The 19,978-nt window shown below is 41.9% G+C and overlaps 1 protein-coding gene across 1 annotated transcript; it reads right to left on the bottom strand.

Annotated features, from left to right (window-relative positions):
• Positions 1–1,557: 1,557 nt before the first annotated feature.
• Positions 1,558–8,637, bottom strand: LOC115151113 (bladder cancer-associated protein). Its single transcript, XM_029695105.1, has 2 exons — positions 8,507–8,637; positions 1,558–2,650 (listed from the first exon to the last, which is right to left on the bottom strand). Exon 2 carries the CDS (start codon positions 2,508–2,510, stop codon positions 2,247–2,249), a length of 264 nt encoding a protein of 87 aa, XP_029550965.1. The 5' UTR covers positions 2,511–2,650; positions 8,507–8,637; the 3' UTR covers positions 1,558–2,246.
• Positions 8,638–19,978: the final 11,341 nt, after the last annotated feature.

The following is a 19,978-nucleotide window of genomic DNA, read 5'->3' as shown; positions in this document are numbered from 1 at the left end:
GAATATTTTACTAAATTTTTATTTAACTAGGCAAGTCAGTTAAGAACAAATTCTTATTTTCAATGACAGCCTAGGAACAGTGGGTTAACTGCCTTGTTCAGGGGCAGAACGACAGATTTGTACCTTGTCAGCTCGGGGATTCGAACTTGCAACCTTTTGGGTACTAGCCCAATGCTAGTACCCACTAGGCTACCCTGCCGCACAATGTAGCAAGTTCACTAGCGAAAGCTTTGGGTTGGAACCAATGTTTCAAGGTTGTTGCAGACAGCCAATGTGTAGCCAATGTGATTTATAAGATATTTATTTTATCAGGATATTTTCTACCTGCAGACCGCAATGTTTATATTTTAGCTTTATGTTGGCTATTTTTATATAGTTGGCAATAGAAGTTACTTTTTAAGTTTCTATCATTTTAATTTCAATTGAATTTTGATTAACCACATGACAAGGATTTTCAGATATGAAGACATTATTAATGAAATTTAACTTTTACAAAATGTGAAAACCGTAACGGCACATAGATTGGTAGAAATGGTAGGATAAATTGGCATTCAAAATGAGAAAGGTTGCCAACTCCTCATATAGCCTATTGCTGGCAACTTCAGGAGAGTAATTGCAGAATCTGTATAAGCCAGCAGGAGGAGAATAGTTGGGTCAGGTTATGTTTTTTTTCTCCCTTCTGGTTATGTAGATCTCTGGCGCCCTCAAGGCATTTGTCTTATTTCATCAAACTGTAAGCTTAAAGCATCAGACAAGTTCAATGCGTATAGTTGATTTTATTAAAACACAAAGTGTGTCTATAGATGGAAAAATACAAAAAACTGCAGTCAATTGATTGGTTGAAAGAACAGACAACTCTTGGTTTACCAAGATCTATTTTAGTCGGATGACAGACCTAAAGCAAATATTTGCAATACAAACCTCCCATGTATTGAATGTAGCCTACAAATAACATTGGCAGCACAATCTTCACAAAAGAGCAAATCGAGACTGATGATCTAACCTATTTTAATGACAAACAATATGTCATTAGCTACAGCAACCTAACAGAATATAATACAATTTACTTGAGTGTCATTGTCAAAAGTTCTCAAAACCAGACCGGGCTAAATGATGTGAACATTTTGTTAGGCCTGTGGTTCACTGGATAGCCAGCTACAAAATGGTGACCTTTCCGTGATGGGTCTCACACTAGGCTGGAGTTAAAAATAACATAAAACCTTTTGATCAAAAGCTCATGAGCTTGTCCAGCAGTCTCTATATGGCCCAACTTAAAATAAAATTCAATGTTTGCCCTCCAGCACCAGACAACATGCAGTAATTAACCTTCTCATTTCAATTACTTTCATAATAAACTTTATAAAAGCGGACTTGTCTTTTCAAATATTGAGATTCTGTGAACCCTAAAAAAAAATGTTTTTCTTTCAACAATAATTAGCTTTTCCTTCTTAGTCATGAGGCATTCTCACTCTCTCAAATGCAGATAGTGGGCAATTGATAAAACTTGCAGTTGACATAAAGCCTAGAAGAACCGAGAAAACACACGAGGCCACCACATCATGGTCAGTGATAACGCCTTCAGACGTTGAACTTTAATAATTTAAAAGCTGTGGTAACATTTGAGCTCTGCAGGGGAAGTGACATGAAAATGGTTCACATCACTCTTCTGCTCTCGACATCAATAAAGCTCAACAAGGACGCAGGATATTCATGTTCACCTTCCTGCTACCATAACATACTGATAGTATGACTTGTGAAAATGCTCATTAACACACACACAATTTCTACCTTTTGGAAACTTTCAGCATTCTGTACTTAAAATCGATGTATTAACACGACATATGAAAACTATAAAGGCAACCATTGCAAATGTGACTCCAGGGTAGTGGACGTTCACTCAAGACCAGGGGATAAAGGCAGGGGTGGAGGGCAGTAGAAGGAGGGAGATGGGCAGGATAGGCAATTTTATGGAAAGTTCACATATGCACTCCTCCCCATGCATTTAAAAGCACTGGATTGGTGTAATCGTTGGAGAGGGAATTACCACCCTATTTTTTGCAACAGTCAATTCCTTTGAAATCCATTAAGGGAAGTGAACAAGTAAGTGCACACTAAGGGCAGAGGAGATGAGAATCAGGACACTGTCAAGGTTTCTCAGCATCTCAACAGTCAACTGGGGGACTTTATTCACAGCCTAGATACAGATTGTCCAGGGTCTGTGTGCTCCTAGTGTCAGTGGGATCCTCTTAGTTGCCCACAATGCTGGGGTCGTGTGCAGAGTCTGGCAGTGTGGAGTCATGGCAGTGGTACAGAAAACAGTTTCCCCAGCAGCTGTAGCAGATGAGAAACAGGGCTGCCAGGAACACTAAGGCACAAATGGTACATGGCTTCCTCTCCAGAAGGAAGCTGAGCAGGTAGAAGCCCATGAACATTGAGTGATTGAACCATAAGGCCGGATTCAGGGGTTTCGGGATGAGGAGGACTGGGAGCAACCACTGAAGGCAGTACATTGTCTGCGAGGGGGAAGCGAAATCACACCAAGCTCAATCAGTTGGCCACAGGGCTAGGTGGAATGACACACAGTGGGGTTTCCTAACCACGGCAGATGTGACGTGAGAGCAGGTTGTAACTGTTTACCTTCAGGTTAGGCCTAAAAAAAGGAAAGGATACAGTAAATAAAAAGGTGCAGACACGCATCAGTTATACGTTTCTCTTTGACATGACATAGTTAGCAATATTTCCCTGCAAATGCAAAAATAGCTCAACTTGGTCATGCTCTCATCACCTAGCTACCCTAGTCTGCTAACCCGAAGGGCCCAAGCAGCTAACGCTACGGATATGTTGGGTTAGATCGAGAACAACAAATATCTTTCATTGCATTAAAGGCAAGTTAACTATGGTGGGGTTGATTTGGTTGACTAGCTGCAGTTAGTAACACTATAATGTTAGCTAGCTCGCTTCATTTTACATTTTAGTCATTTAGCAGACGCTCTTATCCAGAGCATTTCATAAATTAGTTTTTTCTGGGCTGGCCCCCCGTGGGAATCGAACCCACAACCCTGGCGTTGCAAACACCATGCTCTACCAACTGAGCTACAGGGAAGGCTTCAAGAAGAAAAGTAGGGACGTCAAACATTCAGCCTGCTGCACAGACCCTATGGATGCTCTAGTCTAGAGCACCTGGTTAAATTGTGGTTAGGAGCATTTTCTAACTCTCCCCATGGTTAAAGTAGTAAGAAATTCATGTTATTGTTGTAAAAATATGTGAGGGTGCTTAATTTACGATCATCCTAATTCAAAATTCTTTTGACATTGAATTCTTATATTATGCAAAATGTCCCTATGGTGGACAGAACGTGTTACTAAACTGCACAGATTAACATTTTCACCACACACCAATTACAGGAAATACACATACTTTTTACCTCAGATTGGTGTTGATACTATAAAAGATTATAGTCATCACAATTACACAAAATCTATGGATTAAAACAGATCAATATCTTTGGTTTTGTACCATTGGTTTGGTCGTATACACTGCTATTCGCAGGACTTAGAACTGTCATTTTTTGATCTCAAATGGAATGAATGGCCACACACCAATACGTCGATTTGAGAGTCAAACTATTAATTAAATTACAGATAACCGTTGTCAGTGTTGATATTAGGGCAGGGACGATACCAGTATGTCAATACTCAGTACCATGGCAAGGAAACAAAACACGAAGCGGATTCTTTACGAAAACAGCCCTAATGCTGGAAACATGTTGTCATCCAGAGTCACCTATATTCTTTTCCAAGCTATAGCACACAATATTTTACATAAAGAAGATTCTTTAAAACCCACTGTGTTTTCCTTTTTGGCATGGGAAAAAAATACTGCGATACTGGCATTGTTACAGCCCTGGTTCATATCCTATGACGGGTCATGATTTGTTAAATAAAAGTTAAGCAACTGATTTGTTTCTTTCCCCGTTTCGTCAGCCTCCCAAAATCTCCAATGCCATTCTAGAATTTAGATGACGGTCTTCAACAAATTGTCTTCTAACTAGTGATGTAAAAATTATTCTCCAATTCCGTTTGGCTTTTCAATAGTTTCAGTTTAAGAGTGCATACACCCCAAACGTTTACCCCGTTCTATCGATTTCAATTTGATATTGATGGACAAAAAAAAGTGTTGCATTACACTTACCGCATTGGCAACCCACTTGAATCAAAATTTAACACTTAAGAATGTAGCTAGGTGTTTCTACAAGTTGTCCTCTAAGCAGTGATTAGTGCTGAGTGATTAACCCAAAATGTCTTATTTTTCAGCTTTTAAACACATAATTGACTGAAGTCGGTTCAATTATTTGAATTACATTTAATTCTGGGTTTTTCCTGTGAGCTCGATGTGCAGAATTGTTCGATGTAGTAGGGAATTGTAGTTTCCAACAGGCCAATATTCCACATAGTTCAGCACAGAAAACGTGGTAATTAACCACAATGACCATAATCCACTGTGTGCCCACTTAAACTTCAGAGCGGGCGCCCGATTGACAGGGATAAAAAGCAGTTGCTTCGCGAGCCTAAAAATACATTATCGAAGTGATTGGTAGTTTGTATTCAGCAGTCATAAAAGTATGCCTTATTTAACTTTGAAGAACTACTAAAAATTGTGATTTTGTCAGACAGCGTAAGCAGCAGCTCTAAATGAGATAACTTGGAATTAAACAAAATCACCAAATAAAACAAATATTTTATTAAAGTAAGGTGAATAAATTATGATTAATAAGCGATGAGCAGCAATGGGCAGTCACTACCATCATTGGACTTTTAATTGTTTTATTCTGTGTTACAGCATTCAACGCACATAATGAAGAGTACATTTAATGTCAAAACAAATAATTCAAACCAAAATCCATGTTTTTTTTTGTTTTTTTAAATAATCGAACTGAACCCAAACCGACTTCAAAAAGCACTAATCGCTCAGCACTACCAGTCAGACATTATTCCCTGATTCCTGTGTTTTTTGAGCAATGTTAGTTTTAACAGGACGTGCAACCTAATCTCCCCCCTCTTGCGCTATTGAACATAATCGATGAGTGATTAACAAAACAGTGTTGCGTTTCTCTTTCTGCTTTGGTGATGCCCGTATCAAAATGCTAAATTCCAAAATGTTGCTGACCGTCATCTGCAGGTTGTCCTCTAAAGCCGGGTGTACACTACATGATTTTGGTCCTAATTTAGCTGTCACAGACAAGTTTGAGATCGGAGACAAAATCCCCACGTCGTTGCCAACTCGGGGCGTGGCTGTCACCGACGCTCGTTTAATGTGAGCAGGTCAGAGACGCAATTTGAGGGCTACCGATCGCGTCTTTGAGCAATCCCAGACATCCGATATTTTCAAACGTTTGATTTTATCGGCACAAAATCCGCAATGCTCTTGTAGTGTGAGATGTGCAATGACATGTTAAGAACGATGTTCAGCAATAGACAATGAGAGCTTGCCAGAGAAGCCAGTGAGATATTGTTTCACTTCACCCAGAATGTGTAGACCCTCGAGCAGGAGCAATGACTACTTGTATGCATTTGGACTTGCCTTTAACCTAAGCGTCAACTCATTACAGCTCTGTTCACAAGCCACGTTACTCAAATCAAAATGTTGGCTAGAAATTAAGTCTGTATTGGACGCATGAATGCCTGACTGTTTTTGAGAGACAGCGTGGTGGTAGAGAATCCTCATGACCAAGTAAAGAATCGCTGTTAAAAATGGCAGAAGGGAGATGGTTTGTTAAAGAAGAAGGGTAGAAAGTGTAAGCAGAGTAAGCTTAACACCGGATTGAAGACGGGGAGAAATGGAATAGAGTGAGGGCGAAGTATCGGAGAAGGTAGGTGTGGTGAAGTTCTCGGAGCCCAAGGCTTGCACCAAGGGTCAGGATAAAGATGAGTCTGACGGTAGGAGTGAAATTTTAGGAAAAATTGGACCCTTGCCTTTTGGCTGATCCATTTGTGGTTTCAGGGTGGATGTCGGGTGTTGAGGAATCGGTGAGGGTAACCAGAAGTGGTCTTGTGATAATTGTTTGTGTTTCTTCTGGTCAGAGGGAGCAGGCGCTCCACGTTAAACTAATTGAGACAAGCGATGTGAATTGTTCTGCTCTCAAGAAAAGGGCGCTATTGAAAGGAGTTATTACTGGGGTAGCAGTAAATGTGAAGGTTGACCAACTGAAGGGGAAGATTCCCGGTGTTTATAATTCTCGTCGTTTGGTGTGACGCAGACAGGGTGGCGAGAGTGGTGAAACAGAAGAGTCGTTGTCTGTTCTTTTGAGTTTTGATGTTGATTCTTTGCCCGACAAAGTGATGTTAGGAGCTTTTGTGACAAGTGACAAGTTTCAAGCTTATGGGCATGTGGCAGCAATGTGTGGGAGGGAGGTTCCTAGGTGTGAGAAGTGTGCAAAAGAACATAAGACAAAGGAATGTGTAGTATTGGGGAAAGTAGTGGTATGTGTTAATTGTAAGGGTGCCCATGGGGTTGGGGATCAGAAATGTCCGATGCGAGAGGGACAGGTTGAGGTTCCCAGGGTTAGAGTTGTGCAGAAGTTGACGTATGCTGAGGCAGTGAAGAAAGTAGAGGAAGATGGGTCAAGGGAGAGGGATCCTGAGAGGAGTGGTGTGAGTAGTAGATGTGAACCAGTAGAGGGATAGGCCAACAAGTGATAAACATTTCAGTAAGATTGGATTTTTTTGTGAGTATAGGGTTAGATGGTAGGGTATTTGTTTATTTTCAAGCAAAGTATAAGGAAGTTATACTCCAGTCTAGTAGCTGGCGGTAATGCAACACTTATTGGATGTCAACTGCTGTTAAACCTCATCGAAGAAGTGAAGCATCTTGTAGTGTGTGACACCCTGGCTGTGTTTGGATACCCAAACTAACATACTGTATACATACATACTTAATGTCTATTTACTACATACTATTAGTTAATTTTAGTGTACTGTAAACAATACCCTTTCAGTTGAGCATACTAGCCCTACACCTGTGTACCGGAAATTGATTATGCTGTTATGTAACCTCTTGCTAGCTTGTTAACATAACAAAATCAGACATTTTTGTGTTCGTAAATTCAATCTGGAGTGCCATATTAAACGGGTGCTGAGCGTTCGTAAATTAATGAGTTATTCTGCGCTCTGGTACACTCAGACAAGAGTGCTCTGAAATTGAGTAAATAGCCAGAGCAAATGTATGTCCATTGAGAACGCACGACGACTATACCACTTAGCTAAGAATGACATGAATAATCAGGTCAATAAACGTTGGGTAGTTAGTTAGATAGCATATAATTAATATACTGGCAAGTTCAATGTATTAGTTGCCAACTAACGAGGTAGCCAGCTAACATACCGGTAGTACCTACTGCTGTAATGATATGTATGCTATGCGGTTCGTAAGGATAGCGTAGCCAACACATTGTCAGCCAACATAACGTGTTTGTCATAATTAGTTAAAGCAATTAATTTGTATCCCCTCTCGTCGAAATTTCGGCTGCATATTTTCCGCCATTTTCTTCAAATCTGAAAACGTGAAACCACACCGATTTCCTGAAGAATTGCATTATGGGCCCAAAAAGTAAGGAAATAGTGTCCACTGCGTATATACTTCGTATTTTGGCAGATGTAGTAAGCATTAGGCGGTAACTATGTGTTGTATGTGTCGAACTACTTTGCTTTATCTTGACCAGGTCGCAGTTGTAAATGAGAACTTGATCTCAACTAGCCTACCTGGTTAAATAATGGTGAAATACAAAATTGGGAACTTTGGCATACTAACTCTATCCATACTATGACCAATAAGCATACTACATACTCAATTTACGTCAAATAGTACGTTTAGTACGAGTATTCGAACACAGCTCCTGTCTTTAGTGTACACCCGACATAACCGGTCATGTAAAAATATCCAATTTAGGCTACATGTGGTTTTTAAATCGTAGTAGTTTCAACAGTGCATACAACCGGATATTCCCTCTAAACCTATAAGTGATTTATTGCCACTTGTCAAACGTTATTTGTGCGTGTGCAGTTTACAAAGTGCTTGTTTAAAAAAATACAAGTAAACGGATTATTGTTGCACATGTGTAGATAGTACATTTTAGGTTTCCGATATATGACGTATAAAACTTACGTTTTAGGAGTAACGTTATACATTTAACTTTCAACATTAATTTCCAATGGTATCGTAATTAATTGTGTAAAAACAGCTGAATAAATCCAAAAACGTGCTGTGATATCACCAAAATAAATCTATCAGCAAAACGAGTAGTAAGCTAGCGAATGTTAGCTTGTTCGGTTAATAATTCACGTTAGCTAGCTAACGAGCTACTAGCTAGCTTACTTGCATAGCTAGCTAAAACAATCGTGTTGAAATAGTAGTTTGTAACAACTTGTCCAATTGAATTATACATAGCTAATATTTCGCGTTTGAAGCTAAGTATTTGAGTAACACATCATACAAAGAATAGAACCAGACCTGTCAGTTTCCAGCTTCATTCTTGATAGTTTTTTTGATCGACTCCATTGCTGCTGCCTAGACGACTGCGTAGCAAATCCCAGAGAGGAAGAGGCGGCCGAGAGAGGTCCCCTCCCGTCAAAATCTGTCCACGCGGGAATACAGACAAAAGCAAACCGATAACTATGGCAGACTACTCCCATTGTCAGGACGGACACAAGGCCATCTCGTCATTAAACAGTATACAGCATCTCTGGCTTTAGCATTTCAATTACAAAACCAACATAAAATGATGGTAACAAATTTGCCTTAGTGTAAATTATGTTCAAAATATTTTATTCAGTAGTAAGAACCCAATACATGTGCTAAAAACATATATAGTGTCGTACATAATCAATATTATGAGGTCTCTAGTTCCAAATTTTAAATAACGTTAAATATTTTTCAGGCTTTATTCTATTGATCCTTATCCAATACTGCTGTCAGAGAAGCACTAGCATGACCCCTCCAGAGATGTTAGAAAAGCAGACAGGAATTCTCCTTCTTTGGTGGGGTTTATCGGCAGTTGGCATCCAACGTTATGGTGCATTACCGCCACCTATTGTACTGGAGTGTGGGCCAGAGACAGGGAGAAACTAAATCCTACCTGCCAGCCCTGTTGCTCTTAAAAATATAAAATATTTGAGACTATATCTAATGACGTTCTACTCAATATAGTCTTTAAATTGATTTCCTGTATCCCCTTTTCCCTCATACTAGATCTCATCCTCTCTCTTTCCCTCCAATAATGTCCACACTATATCAATACATGCTCCACTATCTCTGTTTCCTGGCAAAATTCACATTTTCCTGTTTGATGCATTCCTATCACATGTAAGGTCTTATTCAACTGGCTGTGTCCCACCCTTAATCTTGGAAATACAGCCTCCTCTCTTCTGTCCTTTCCTGCTTTTCTCCCCTCCCCAACTTTCCTCTGTACTTGAAATAAATCCCTGCCCTTAGTATCTCTATTCCACTACTCCTTCCATTTCTCCACCATCACTGTCCATGTCATACTTTTTGCCTCTACCTTGCTCATTGAAACTTCCACATCAACATCCCCACTACTAAGTGCTTGTTTAGCCAGTACATCAACTGCCTCATTCCCATCCACTCCCACATGAGCTCGGATCCATGTAAATATTATCTGTATACCCCTTTGTTTACACCCCCCCATGGGTTTGTAGCACCTCATAAAGCAGGTCTTGTCTGCTACGTGATGTAAAGGACTGGATATGCCTTAGCACTGCACATGAATCAGAGCAAATAACTACTCTTTCTGGCTTAACTTCCTCCACCCATTGCAAGGCCAACAGTATGGCCATCATCTCCGCCATATATACAGCCAGATGATCTGTAATACATTTCCTGACTCTCACCCCACATTCCTGCACTACAAATGCTGACCCAGTACGTCCTGTCCTTGGATCTTTTGAACCATTTGTGTAAATGGCCACAAAATCCTGATACACAGTATCAAGACTTCTCTTAAACAAATCAGATGGATCAACACCCTGCCTATCTTTCCCTAGTCTCTCCAATCAGATGGATCAACACCCTCCCTATCTTTCTGTAGTCTCTCGAATACTTCTAGATCTACTACTGGAGGTGGGAGTAGCCATGGTGGATTCACAGGGATAGCTACTGTTGGACTAAACTCCCTTCCATGCAGTCCCATCTCCTTTGCCTTGGTATTACCCACCCACCCAAAGCTCATGTTCGGTCTTCGCTCATGTTCCCAGCATGCCTGTAAAATCCCTTTCGCAGGATGAGATACCCCATGTCCCTGTAGGCTGACCCAATAATTCATTGCCAGCTGCAGATCTCCTGATCTGCAATGGCATTTCCCCCATCTCCACCTGTAGTGCAGCCACTGGGGACGTCCGAAACGCCCCACTACTGAGTCCTTGTCCCTGTATGACATCTAGCCTTTCCAATGATGGACAGGTTGCCGAACCATACGCTATACTTCCATAGTCTATTACAGATCGGATCAATGCAACATATATGGTCTTCAATGAGGCACACCCAGTCCTTCCCTGTCAGACAACGCATCACATTTAGTAACTTCTTACAATTTCCCACCGTAGTATCAAAGTATACCCAAAGGAACCTAAAGGCCCCCACCCTCTCCAAGTTTCTCCCATATTTATTTTATTTTATTTCACCTTTATTTAACCAGGTAGGCAAGTTGAGAACAACGTCTCATTTACAATTGCGACCTGGCCAAGATAAAGCAAAGCAGTTCGACAACATACAACAACACAGAGTTACACATGGAGTAAAACAAACATACAGTCAATAATACAGCAGAAAAATAAGTCTATATACAATGTGAGCAAATGAGGTGAGATAAGGGAGGTAAAGGCAAAAAGGCCATGGTGGCAAAGTAAGTACAATATAGCAAGTAAAACACTGGAATGGTAGATTTGTAGTAGAAGAAAGTGCAAAGTAGAAATAGAAATAATGGGGTGCAAAGGAGCAAAATAAATAAATAAATAAATACAGTAGGGGAAGAGGTAGTTGTTTGGGCTAAATTATAGATGGGCTATGTACATGTGCAGTGATCTGTGAGCTGCTCTGACAGCTGGTGCTTAAAGCGTATATTAAACCATATAACCTGAAGCATACCTCATCTTCCTCCTGGTAAAGAACACTGTCTGAGTTTTCTCTACAGAGAACCTGAATCCCCACCGCTCTGCCTCATCAATTGCTTCCTGTACCTTCCTGACTATATATGGCACATTTCTTCCTCTCTTCCATAAGGCCCCATCATCTGAAAATAACGACCTCCCAATGTCCAGCTGTACCTGAGAGTAAGCATCATTGATCATGATTGAGAACAACAGAGGACTAATCACGCTCCCCTGTGGTGTACCATTATCCACCATGTAGCTGCCTGAGAGAGAATTCCCCACCCTCACCTGGATAGACCTTCCAAACAGGAAATCCTTCATCCAGTTGTACGTTCTTCCTACTACCCCCATAATATCAAGCTTGATTAACAACCCCTCCTTCCATATCATATCATACGCCTTCTCCACATAAAAAAAATACAGCTACAACAGTCTCCTTGTTCACCTGAGCCTTCCTGACCTCTGCTTCTAAGAAGAGCACTGGGCCATTGTTCCCCTACCCTTCCTGAATCCGCTCTGATGTGGAGATACTAACCCCCTGCTCTCCAGGAAGTAAGTTTGCCTCTGTTAAGGCTATTAGCCGATAGCTTGTTGGCCTCGCTGGGTCCTTCCCTGGCTTCCGGATTGGTACCACTACTGCCTCCTTCCAGCTGCCTGGTAGTTTCCCCTCCTCCCACACTCTGTTGTACAACACCAATACCTCATCCAGTGCCTCATCACTAAGATGGGTCAACATAACATAGCACACCTGATCTTTCCCAGGTGAAGTTAACCCAGCCTTGCCTATTGCCCTTTTCACCTCTGCCATAGTAAATGGTGCATTCAACGCATCATTTACATCCTCCCTCCTATCCAGCAGTCCCGGATGCTCCTCTCCCGTTCTCTCTCTCCCCCTCTTTTGACTAATTTGCCGAGCTATGCACTTGGACAAACGCTTTGGCCATCATCTCTGCCTTCTCCTCATCTGTTACTGCCACATCCTTCCCACTCATCAACACTGGATAATCCCACTCCCTTCTGAACCCCCTCATCAAATCAAATCAAATGTATTTATATAGCCCTTCTTACATCAGCTGATATCTCAAAGTGCTGTACAGAAACCCAGCCTAAAACCCCAAACAGCAAGCAATGCAGGTGTAGAAGCATGGTGGCTAGGAAAAACTCCCTAGAAAGGCCAAAACCTAGGAAGAAACCTAGAGAGGAACCAGGCTATGAGGGGTGGCCAGTCCTCTTCTGGCTGTGCCGGGTGGAGATTATAACAGCACATGGCCAAGATGTTCAAATGTTCATAAATTACCAGCATGGTCAAATAATAATAATCATAGTAGTTGTCGAGGGTGCAACAAGTCAGCAACTCAAGAGTAAGTGTCAGTTGGCTTTTCATAGCCGATCTTTGAGAGTATCTCTACCGCTCCTGCTGTCTCTAAAGAGTTGAAAACAGCAGGTCTGGAACAGGTAGCACGTCCGGTGAACAGGTCAGGGTTCCAGCAGGTCTGGGACAGCAGGTCTGGGACAGGTAGCACGTCCGGTGAACAGGTCAGGGTTCCAGCAGGTTTGGTACAGGTAGCACGTCCGGTGAACAGGTCAGGGTTCATAGCCGCAGGCAGAACAGTTGAAACTGGAGCAGCAGCACAGCCAGGTGGACTGGGGACGGCAAGGAGTCATCATACCAGGTAGTCCTGAGGCATGGTCCTAGGGCTCAGGTCCTCCGAGAGAGAGAAAGAAAGAAAGAAAGAAAGAAAGAAAGAAAGAGAGAATTAGAGAGAGCATATTTAAATTCACACAGGACACCGGATAAGACAAGAGAAATACTCCAGATGTAACAGACTGACTCTAGCCCCCCGACACATAAACTACTGCAGCATAAATACTGGAGGCTGAGACAGGAGGGGTCAGGAGACACTGTGGCCCCATCCGATGAAACCCCCGGAGGGGGCCAAACAGGCAGGATATAACCCCACCCACTTTGCCAAAGCACAGCCCCCACACCACTGGAAGGATATCTCCAACCACAAACTTACCATCCTGAGACAAGGCCGAGTATAGCCCACAAAGATCTCCGCCACAGCACAACCCAAGGGGGGGCGCCAACCCAGACAGGAAGACCACGTCAGTGACTCAACCCACTCAAGTGACGCACCCCTCCCAGGGACGGCATGGAAGAACACCAGTAAGCCAATGACTCAGCCCCTGTAATAGGGTTAGAGGCAGAGAATCCCAGTGGAGAGAGGGGAACCGGCCAGGCAGAGACAGCAAGGGCGGTTCGTTGCTCCAGCCTTTCCGTTCACCTACACACCCCTGGGCCAGACTACACTTAATCATAGGACCTACTGAAGAGATGAGTCTTCAGTAAAGACTTAAAGGTTGAGACTGAGTCTGCATCTCTCACATGGGTAGGCAGACCATTCCATAAAAATGGAGCTCTATAGGAGAAAGCCCTGCCTCCAGCTGTTTGCTTAGAAATTCTAGGGACAATTAGGGAGCCCGCGTCTTGTGACCGTAGCGTTCGTGTAGGTATGTACGGCAGGACCAAATCGGAAAGATAGGTAGGAGTAAGCCCATGTAATGCTTTGTAGGTTAGCAGTAAAACCTTGAAATCAGCCCTTGCCTTAACAGGAAGCCAGTGTAGGGAGGCTAGCACTGGAGTAATATGATCATATTTTTTGGTTCTAGTCAGGATTCGAGCAGCCGTATTTAGCACTAACTGAAGTTTATTTAGTGCTTTATCCGGGTAGCCGGAAAGTAGAGCATTGCAGTAGTCCAACCTAGAAGTAACAAAAATAAATTTCGGATTGTTCTTATTTTCCTCAATTAAGTTGGAAAAATAGGATGATCGAGCAGCAGTGAGGGCTCTTCTATACTGCACGGTACTGTCTTTCCAAGCTAGTCGGAAGACTTCCAGTTTGGTGCGGCGCCATTTCCGTTCCAATTTTCTGGAAGCTTGCTTCAGAGCTCGTGTATTTTCTGTATACCAGGGAGCTAGTTTCTTGTGACAAATGTTTTTAGTTAGGGTGCAACTGCATCTAGGGTATTGCACACGGTTAAATTGAGTTCCTCAGTTAGGTGGTTAACTGATTTTGTCCTCTGACGTCCTTGGGTAGGCAGAGGGAGTCTGGAAGGGCATCAAGGAATCTTTGGGTTGTCTGAGAATTTATAGCACAACTTTTCATGCTCCTTGGTTGGGGTCTGAGCAGATTATTTGTTGCGATTGCAAACATAATAAAATGGTTGTCCGATAGTCCAGGATTATGAGGAAAAACATTAAGATCCACAACATTTATTCCATGGGACAGAACTAGATCCAGAGTATGACTGTGGCAGTGAGTAGGTCCAGAGACATGTTGGACAAAACCCACTGAGTCGATGATGGCTCCGAAAGCCTTTTGGAGTGGGTCTGTGGACTTTTCCATGTGAACATTAAAGTCACCAAAAATTAGAATATTATCTGCGATGACTACAAGGTCCGATAGGAATTCAGGGAACTCAGTGAGGAACGCTGCATATGGCCCAGGAGGCCTGTAAACAGTAGCTATAAAAAGTGATTGAGTAGGCTGCATAGATTTCATGACTAGAAGCTCAAAAGACGAAAACGTCGTTGTTGTTTTTTTTTGTAAATTGAAATTTGCTATTGTAAATGTTAGCAGCACCTCCGCCTTTGCGGGATGCGCGGGGGATATGGTCACTAGTGTAACCAGGGGGTGAGGCCTCATTTAACACAGTAAATTCATCAGGCTTAAGCCATGTTTCAGTCAGGCCAATCACATCAAGATTATGATCAGTGATTAGTTCATTGACTATAACTGCCTTGGAAGTGAGGGATCTAACATTAAGTACCCCTATTTTGAGATGTGAAGTATCACAATCTCTTTCAATAATGGCAGGAATGGAGGAGGTCTTTATTCTAGTGAGATTGCTAAGGCGAACACTGCCATCTTTAATTTTGCCCAACCTAGGTTGAGGCACAGAGCTACACTGACTGTGCTAGTGGCAGACTCCACTAAGCTCATCCTCTTAATCATCCCCCACTGGTGTCACACTTCCAATGGTGTCACAGAACTGACGCCAACATGACCTCTTTGCCTGACGAATAGTTCTCCTCACCAAAGCCTGGGCCTGCTTATACTGAATCAGATGTTTGAAGTTATGTGTCCTTTTCAGTACTCTAAATGCCCTGTTCCTACTCCTCACCATTGCCCCACACTCCTCCAACCACCACGGGACTGCTTTCCTCCTCCTCCTCCTCCCTGAACTCTTAGGTATCGCCTCGGTAGCTGCCCCCACTAAAGCTGCTCTCACCCAGTTATTCATACTATCCACTTCCCCTCTCAAATCCACCCGAGCCATCACCCGCTCACTTAACTCCTGAAACTGATCCCACTTTGCTCTTTCAAACACCCACCTGCCTACTCCATCCACTGACACCTCCTCCTCCCTCTGGCCTACTATGCATACTATGGGGTAATGATCACTCCCTACTGTCGACTCCTCCCATTAACAGATTCCTGCCATCACACTAGATACCAGAGGGAGGTCCAATGTAGACTCTTTCCCTGTAACTACATCAATCCTAGTCCCTCGGCCATCATTTAGGCACACCAGATCTTTAACTTCTATCAGATTTTCCATCACTTGGCCATCTCCATCTCGCTCTGTACCCAGAATGCACCACTAGGTCCATTGACAACGTACAGGCAACATACAGAGTGAGCGTTAATATACAGTACCAGTCAAACGTTTGGACACACCTACTTATTCAAGGGCTTTTCTTTATTTTTATATTTTTTTATATTAAAGAATAATAATGAAGACATCAATACTATGAAATAACACATATGGAATCATGTAGTAAACAAAAAAGTGTTAAACAAATCAAAATATATTTTAGATTTTAGATTCTTCAAAGTAGCCACCCTATGCCTTGATGACAGCTTTGCACACTCTTGGCATTCTCTCAACCAGCTTCACCTTGAATGCTTTTCCAACAGTCTTGAAGGAGTTCCCACATATGCTGAGCACTTGTTAGCTGCTTTTCCTTCACTCTCAACTCATCCCAAACAAACTCAATTGAGTTGAGGTCGGGTGATTGTGAAGGCCAGGTCATCTGATGCAGCACTCCATCACTCTCCTTCTTGGTCAATTAGCCCTTACACAGTCTGGAGGTGTGTTGGGTCATTGTCCTGTTGAAAATCAAATGATAGTCCCACTAAGTGCAAACCAGATGGGATGGCGTATCACTGCAGAATGCTGTGGTAGCCATGCTGGTTCAGTGTGCCTTGAATTCTAAATAAATCCCTGGACAGTATCACCAGCAAAGCACCCCCACACCTTCACACCTCCTCCTCCATGCTTCACGGTGGGAACCACACATGCAAAGATCATCTGTTCACCTACTCTACGTCTCACACTGCCTGTTCACACCGCTACCATCCAGAAGATGAGTTCAATACAGGTGCATCAAAGCTGGGAACGAGAGACTGAAAAACAGCTTCTATCTCAAGGTCATCAGACTGCTAAACAGTAATCACTAACTCAGAGAGGCTGCTACCTACATTGAGACCCAATCACTGGCCACTTTAGTAAATGGATCCCTAGTCACTTTATACAATGCCACTCTTCATAATGCCACTTTAATAATGTTTACGTATCCTACATTACTCATATCACATGTATTTACATAACTCATAACACAAGCATTTCGCTACACTCACATTAACATCTGCTAACCATGTGTATGTGACCAATAAAATGTGATTTGATTTGATTTAGCCCTACCTGGTTTGTTGTTGGTTTGTTTCAGGGTAGGGAAAAAATGATGATTTTGATGATGTATCCTATACATTGCTCTAAGTCTAAGACTATCACATTATTACAACAGGCCAAATATTTTATTTTAGGCTTATCTTGCTATGATGCAGTTGTTGCTGCTTGTTGCTGTAAGGCACTATATGGTCATGACTCATGTAAGTAAGCCTTGTCCGAGCTATAATGCAGGAGCCCATCTCCTGTTTCTGTAGCATGAGGCAGCTGATGTAAAATTACACCCCCTGTGCTGGACTAGTCTGTTGTAGGGCCTTAATACTGAATGCCAAGCAAAGAGCATTTTTACAGTCTTCGGTATGACTTAACCGGGATCAAACCTCATATCTTCCAATCTCAGGGCCGACACTGTAACCACAAGGCCACTGAGTTGGTCTCATTACTTGACTTCAACTGGGGTTTTGAAAATGAACAGTGGCTTAATTAAGTAGGGGAGCTGTTGGTGAATAAGACAGACACATGCTGAGAGAGACTGTTCAATGTACTGTATGGTCAGGTTTTCAACCTATTGTGCATCATACCATTAAAGCTGGAATCCGTAGCGGTGAAACTCCTACGTCTGTTTGCAATATTTCAACAACAATGTAGTTACTTCAAACAACGAACACCATTTTTTTCCCTCGGACATCATTGCATTCTCCTCTACCCAGTTTCAAAAACAAAAACAAAACAATAAGAAATGCGCCAGGGGGCGACCAGTTTCACCTTATGCAGATCTCAGCTTTAAAGAGTGACTGCGCTTCCTGATTTGACCTCGTTTTAGATTTGGTTCATTTAGAAATTCTAGCGGCCATGACTAAATTCAAACGTGAGTTGATTTCGGGGTGTGGTTTGATTTGAGTGTCTCGTGTGTGTTCGCAGGTGGGAAGAGTTAGCCAAATTTTTTCGCCAATTTGCTTCAGCCAGCTGGTGTGCGACTGTGGCAAAGTTGGTTTGACTTTGCATAGCCTATATCCGGGGCTAGGTATGGACCGTTATACATTTCTACAATTTATAGTTGGTTTGAGGTTAAGTCATTGACGCATGTGGGCAGAATTGAAATGGACCCAACCTTCATTTATGCAGTCATGACCACAAGTCTGACATAACTCGACGAGACTGACTTTATGACCAAAGTTGTCCTATTTACACTTTGTAGTCAATTTTCACAGTAGAATAGATGTTTCTGACTCATATCGATGCCACATAAGCTGTTTTCGAAATGAGAAGTTGGTCATTAGGGACAGTTGCTCTTTAAGCCAAATAGGCACCCCATGTATGGAACAATCTACAACTAACTAATGTACTGGTGCATCTCAGACAGTTCAAATTGTTGATTGAGGACCTCTTTGCTGAGGAATATGATTGTTTCTCTTGAGTATGTTTTGTAATCTTGTATATTTGTCTTATGCTGTATTTGTAAATTGTGTATATGCAGGGCTCCCTTGTAAACTAGATATTGGTCTCAATGTCTCAAAAATAAAGGTGAATTAAATGTTTAAATATAAATTGGCTCATGGTCACCATATCACCTCCATTATACCCCCCTTTGACCTCCTCCACACAGACCCAACTGGGTCACAACACCAATGTGACAGCCAGGATGAAAACCCAGGTCTCCTGTGTGCTAGAAGACAGCACTAGCCTGCTAAGCCAAATCAACTCTTTAGGGTTAAGTTACTCATACGCGAATGTGGTCACCAAATTGCCTCCATTACACTTGCATCCTGAAGACAGTTGTCAGATTCTTGTATTAGATGCATACACTTAGAATGACAGATTTGTGGAGGAACGAAATTAGTGTTGTGTCTTTGGCATCACTAAAATGAAGACTGTTATTTTATCAAATCAATTCTCTGTAATTATTATTACGTGATTATTCTAATCATGTAAATGTAATTAACTAGGAAGTCAGGGCACCAAGGAAAATATTCAGATTACAAAGTGATAATTTTCCTAATACAAATACAATGTCTGTGCTCATGGGGCAGGCCTATGACTTAGTTAAACTCCAAAGGCAATTGGAGTTTCCTTCATTAAACAGTTTAAAAATCTGATCAATTCGTTTTCTAATTAATGAATTATTCTTTACCTCACGTTAGTCTCATTCCAAACATCGTAAATTGTTGGTTATCTGCACAAACCCAGTTTTCACTATGAATCATCCATACATCAATTGTCTCAATCATTTATTTATTAACTAACTAAATAATCACAGAAATGCACAAACAGTAGTACATATGGTTACAAGGAAATGATAGGGGAGGTTCCCTAGTGGGATAAACCGATATTACGGCTTTGGTGGACAAAAGGGAAGTGGGTGTAGACTGAGAAAGGCAGGAATTACGCAAATGAGTCACTACACTATTGATAATTATATTCATTGAAATGCTAATCCTTTGCACATGAACGCTCACTCATTCGGGAATAATTGCAATCAATATATATATTTACGCTCAGTGTGTCGTTGTGATCTCTGTTGGAATCGTCCGTCTTTCCATTGGAAAGTTCGTCCGCCCTCTCTCTCCCTTCCATGGTTAGAATGAATACTTCAGAGTCCCATTTAGAAATATTCTTATAGAATAGATGTTTCGGCGGTTGTCGGTCCTCGCATTCACGGGCACATAATTTCTAGCTGCAGACTAGTAATTAGTATCGAAGAGTAGCTCTTATTCTGTCGGATCGATAGTCTCAGAGTTTAACCACGTGGTATGGTTAAAAGATTCAGCAACCATTACAACCTTAGCTCCCTCGATGGTCGAGGTACACATGGTCTCTACTCAAACCTTAGCTCCCTCTGTGATTGAGGTACTGGTCCACTGGGAAATTCCCAACGTGGAGGTTATATCCAGAACAGTAGGAAGGGGCTGTCCAATGACGCCAGATCAATGTCTGTGCTCATGGGGCAGGCCTATGACTTAGTTAAACTCCAAAGGGAATTGGAGTTTCCTTCATTAAACAGTTTAAAAATCACATTACATAATTTCACAAATAGTTTCACCTTTACTCATTCATTTTATAC

The sequence above is a fragment of the Salmo trutta genome, chromosome 16 (genome assembly GCF_901001165.1).
Source record: "Salmo trutta chromosome 16, fSalTru1.1, whole genome shotgun sequence".
Classification (NCBI taxonomy): domain Eukaryota; kingdom Metazoa; phylum Chordata; class Actinopteri; order Salmoniformes; family Salmonidae; genus Salmo; species Salmo trutta.
Note: the sequence above shows the minus strand (reverse complement) of the source record. Positions and strands in the feature narration are given on the sequence as shown.

Coding starts and splice junctions, on each gene's coding strand:
- LOC115151113 (XM_029695105.1), bottom strand. CDS start 2,510: ATGTACTGCCTTCAGTGGTTGCTCCCAGTCCTCCTCATCCCGAAACCC.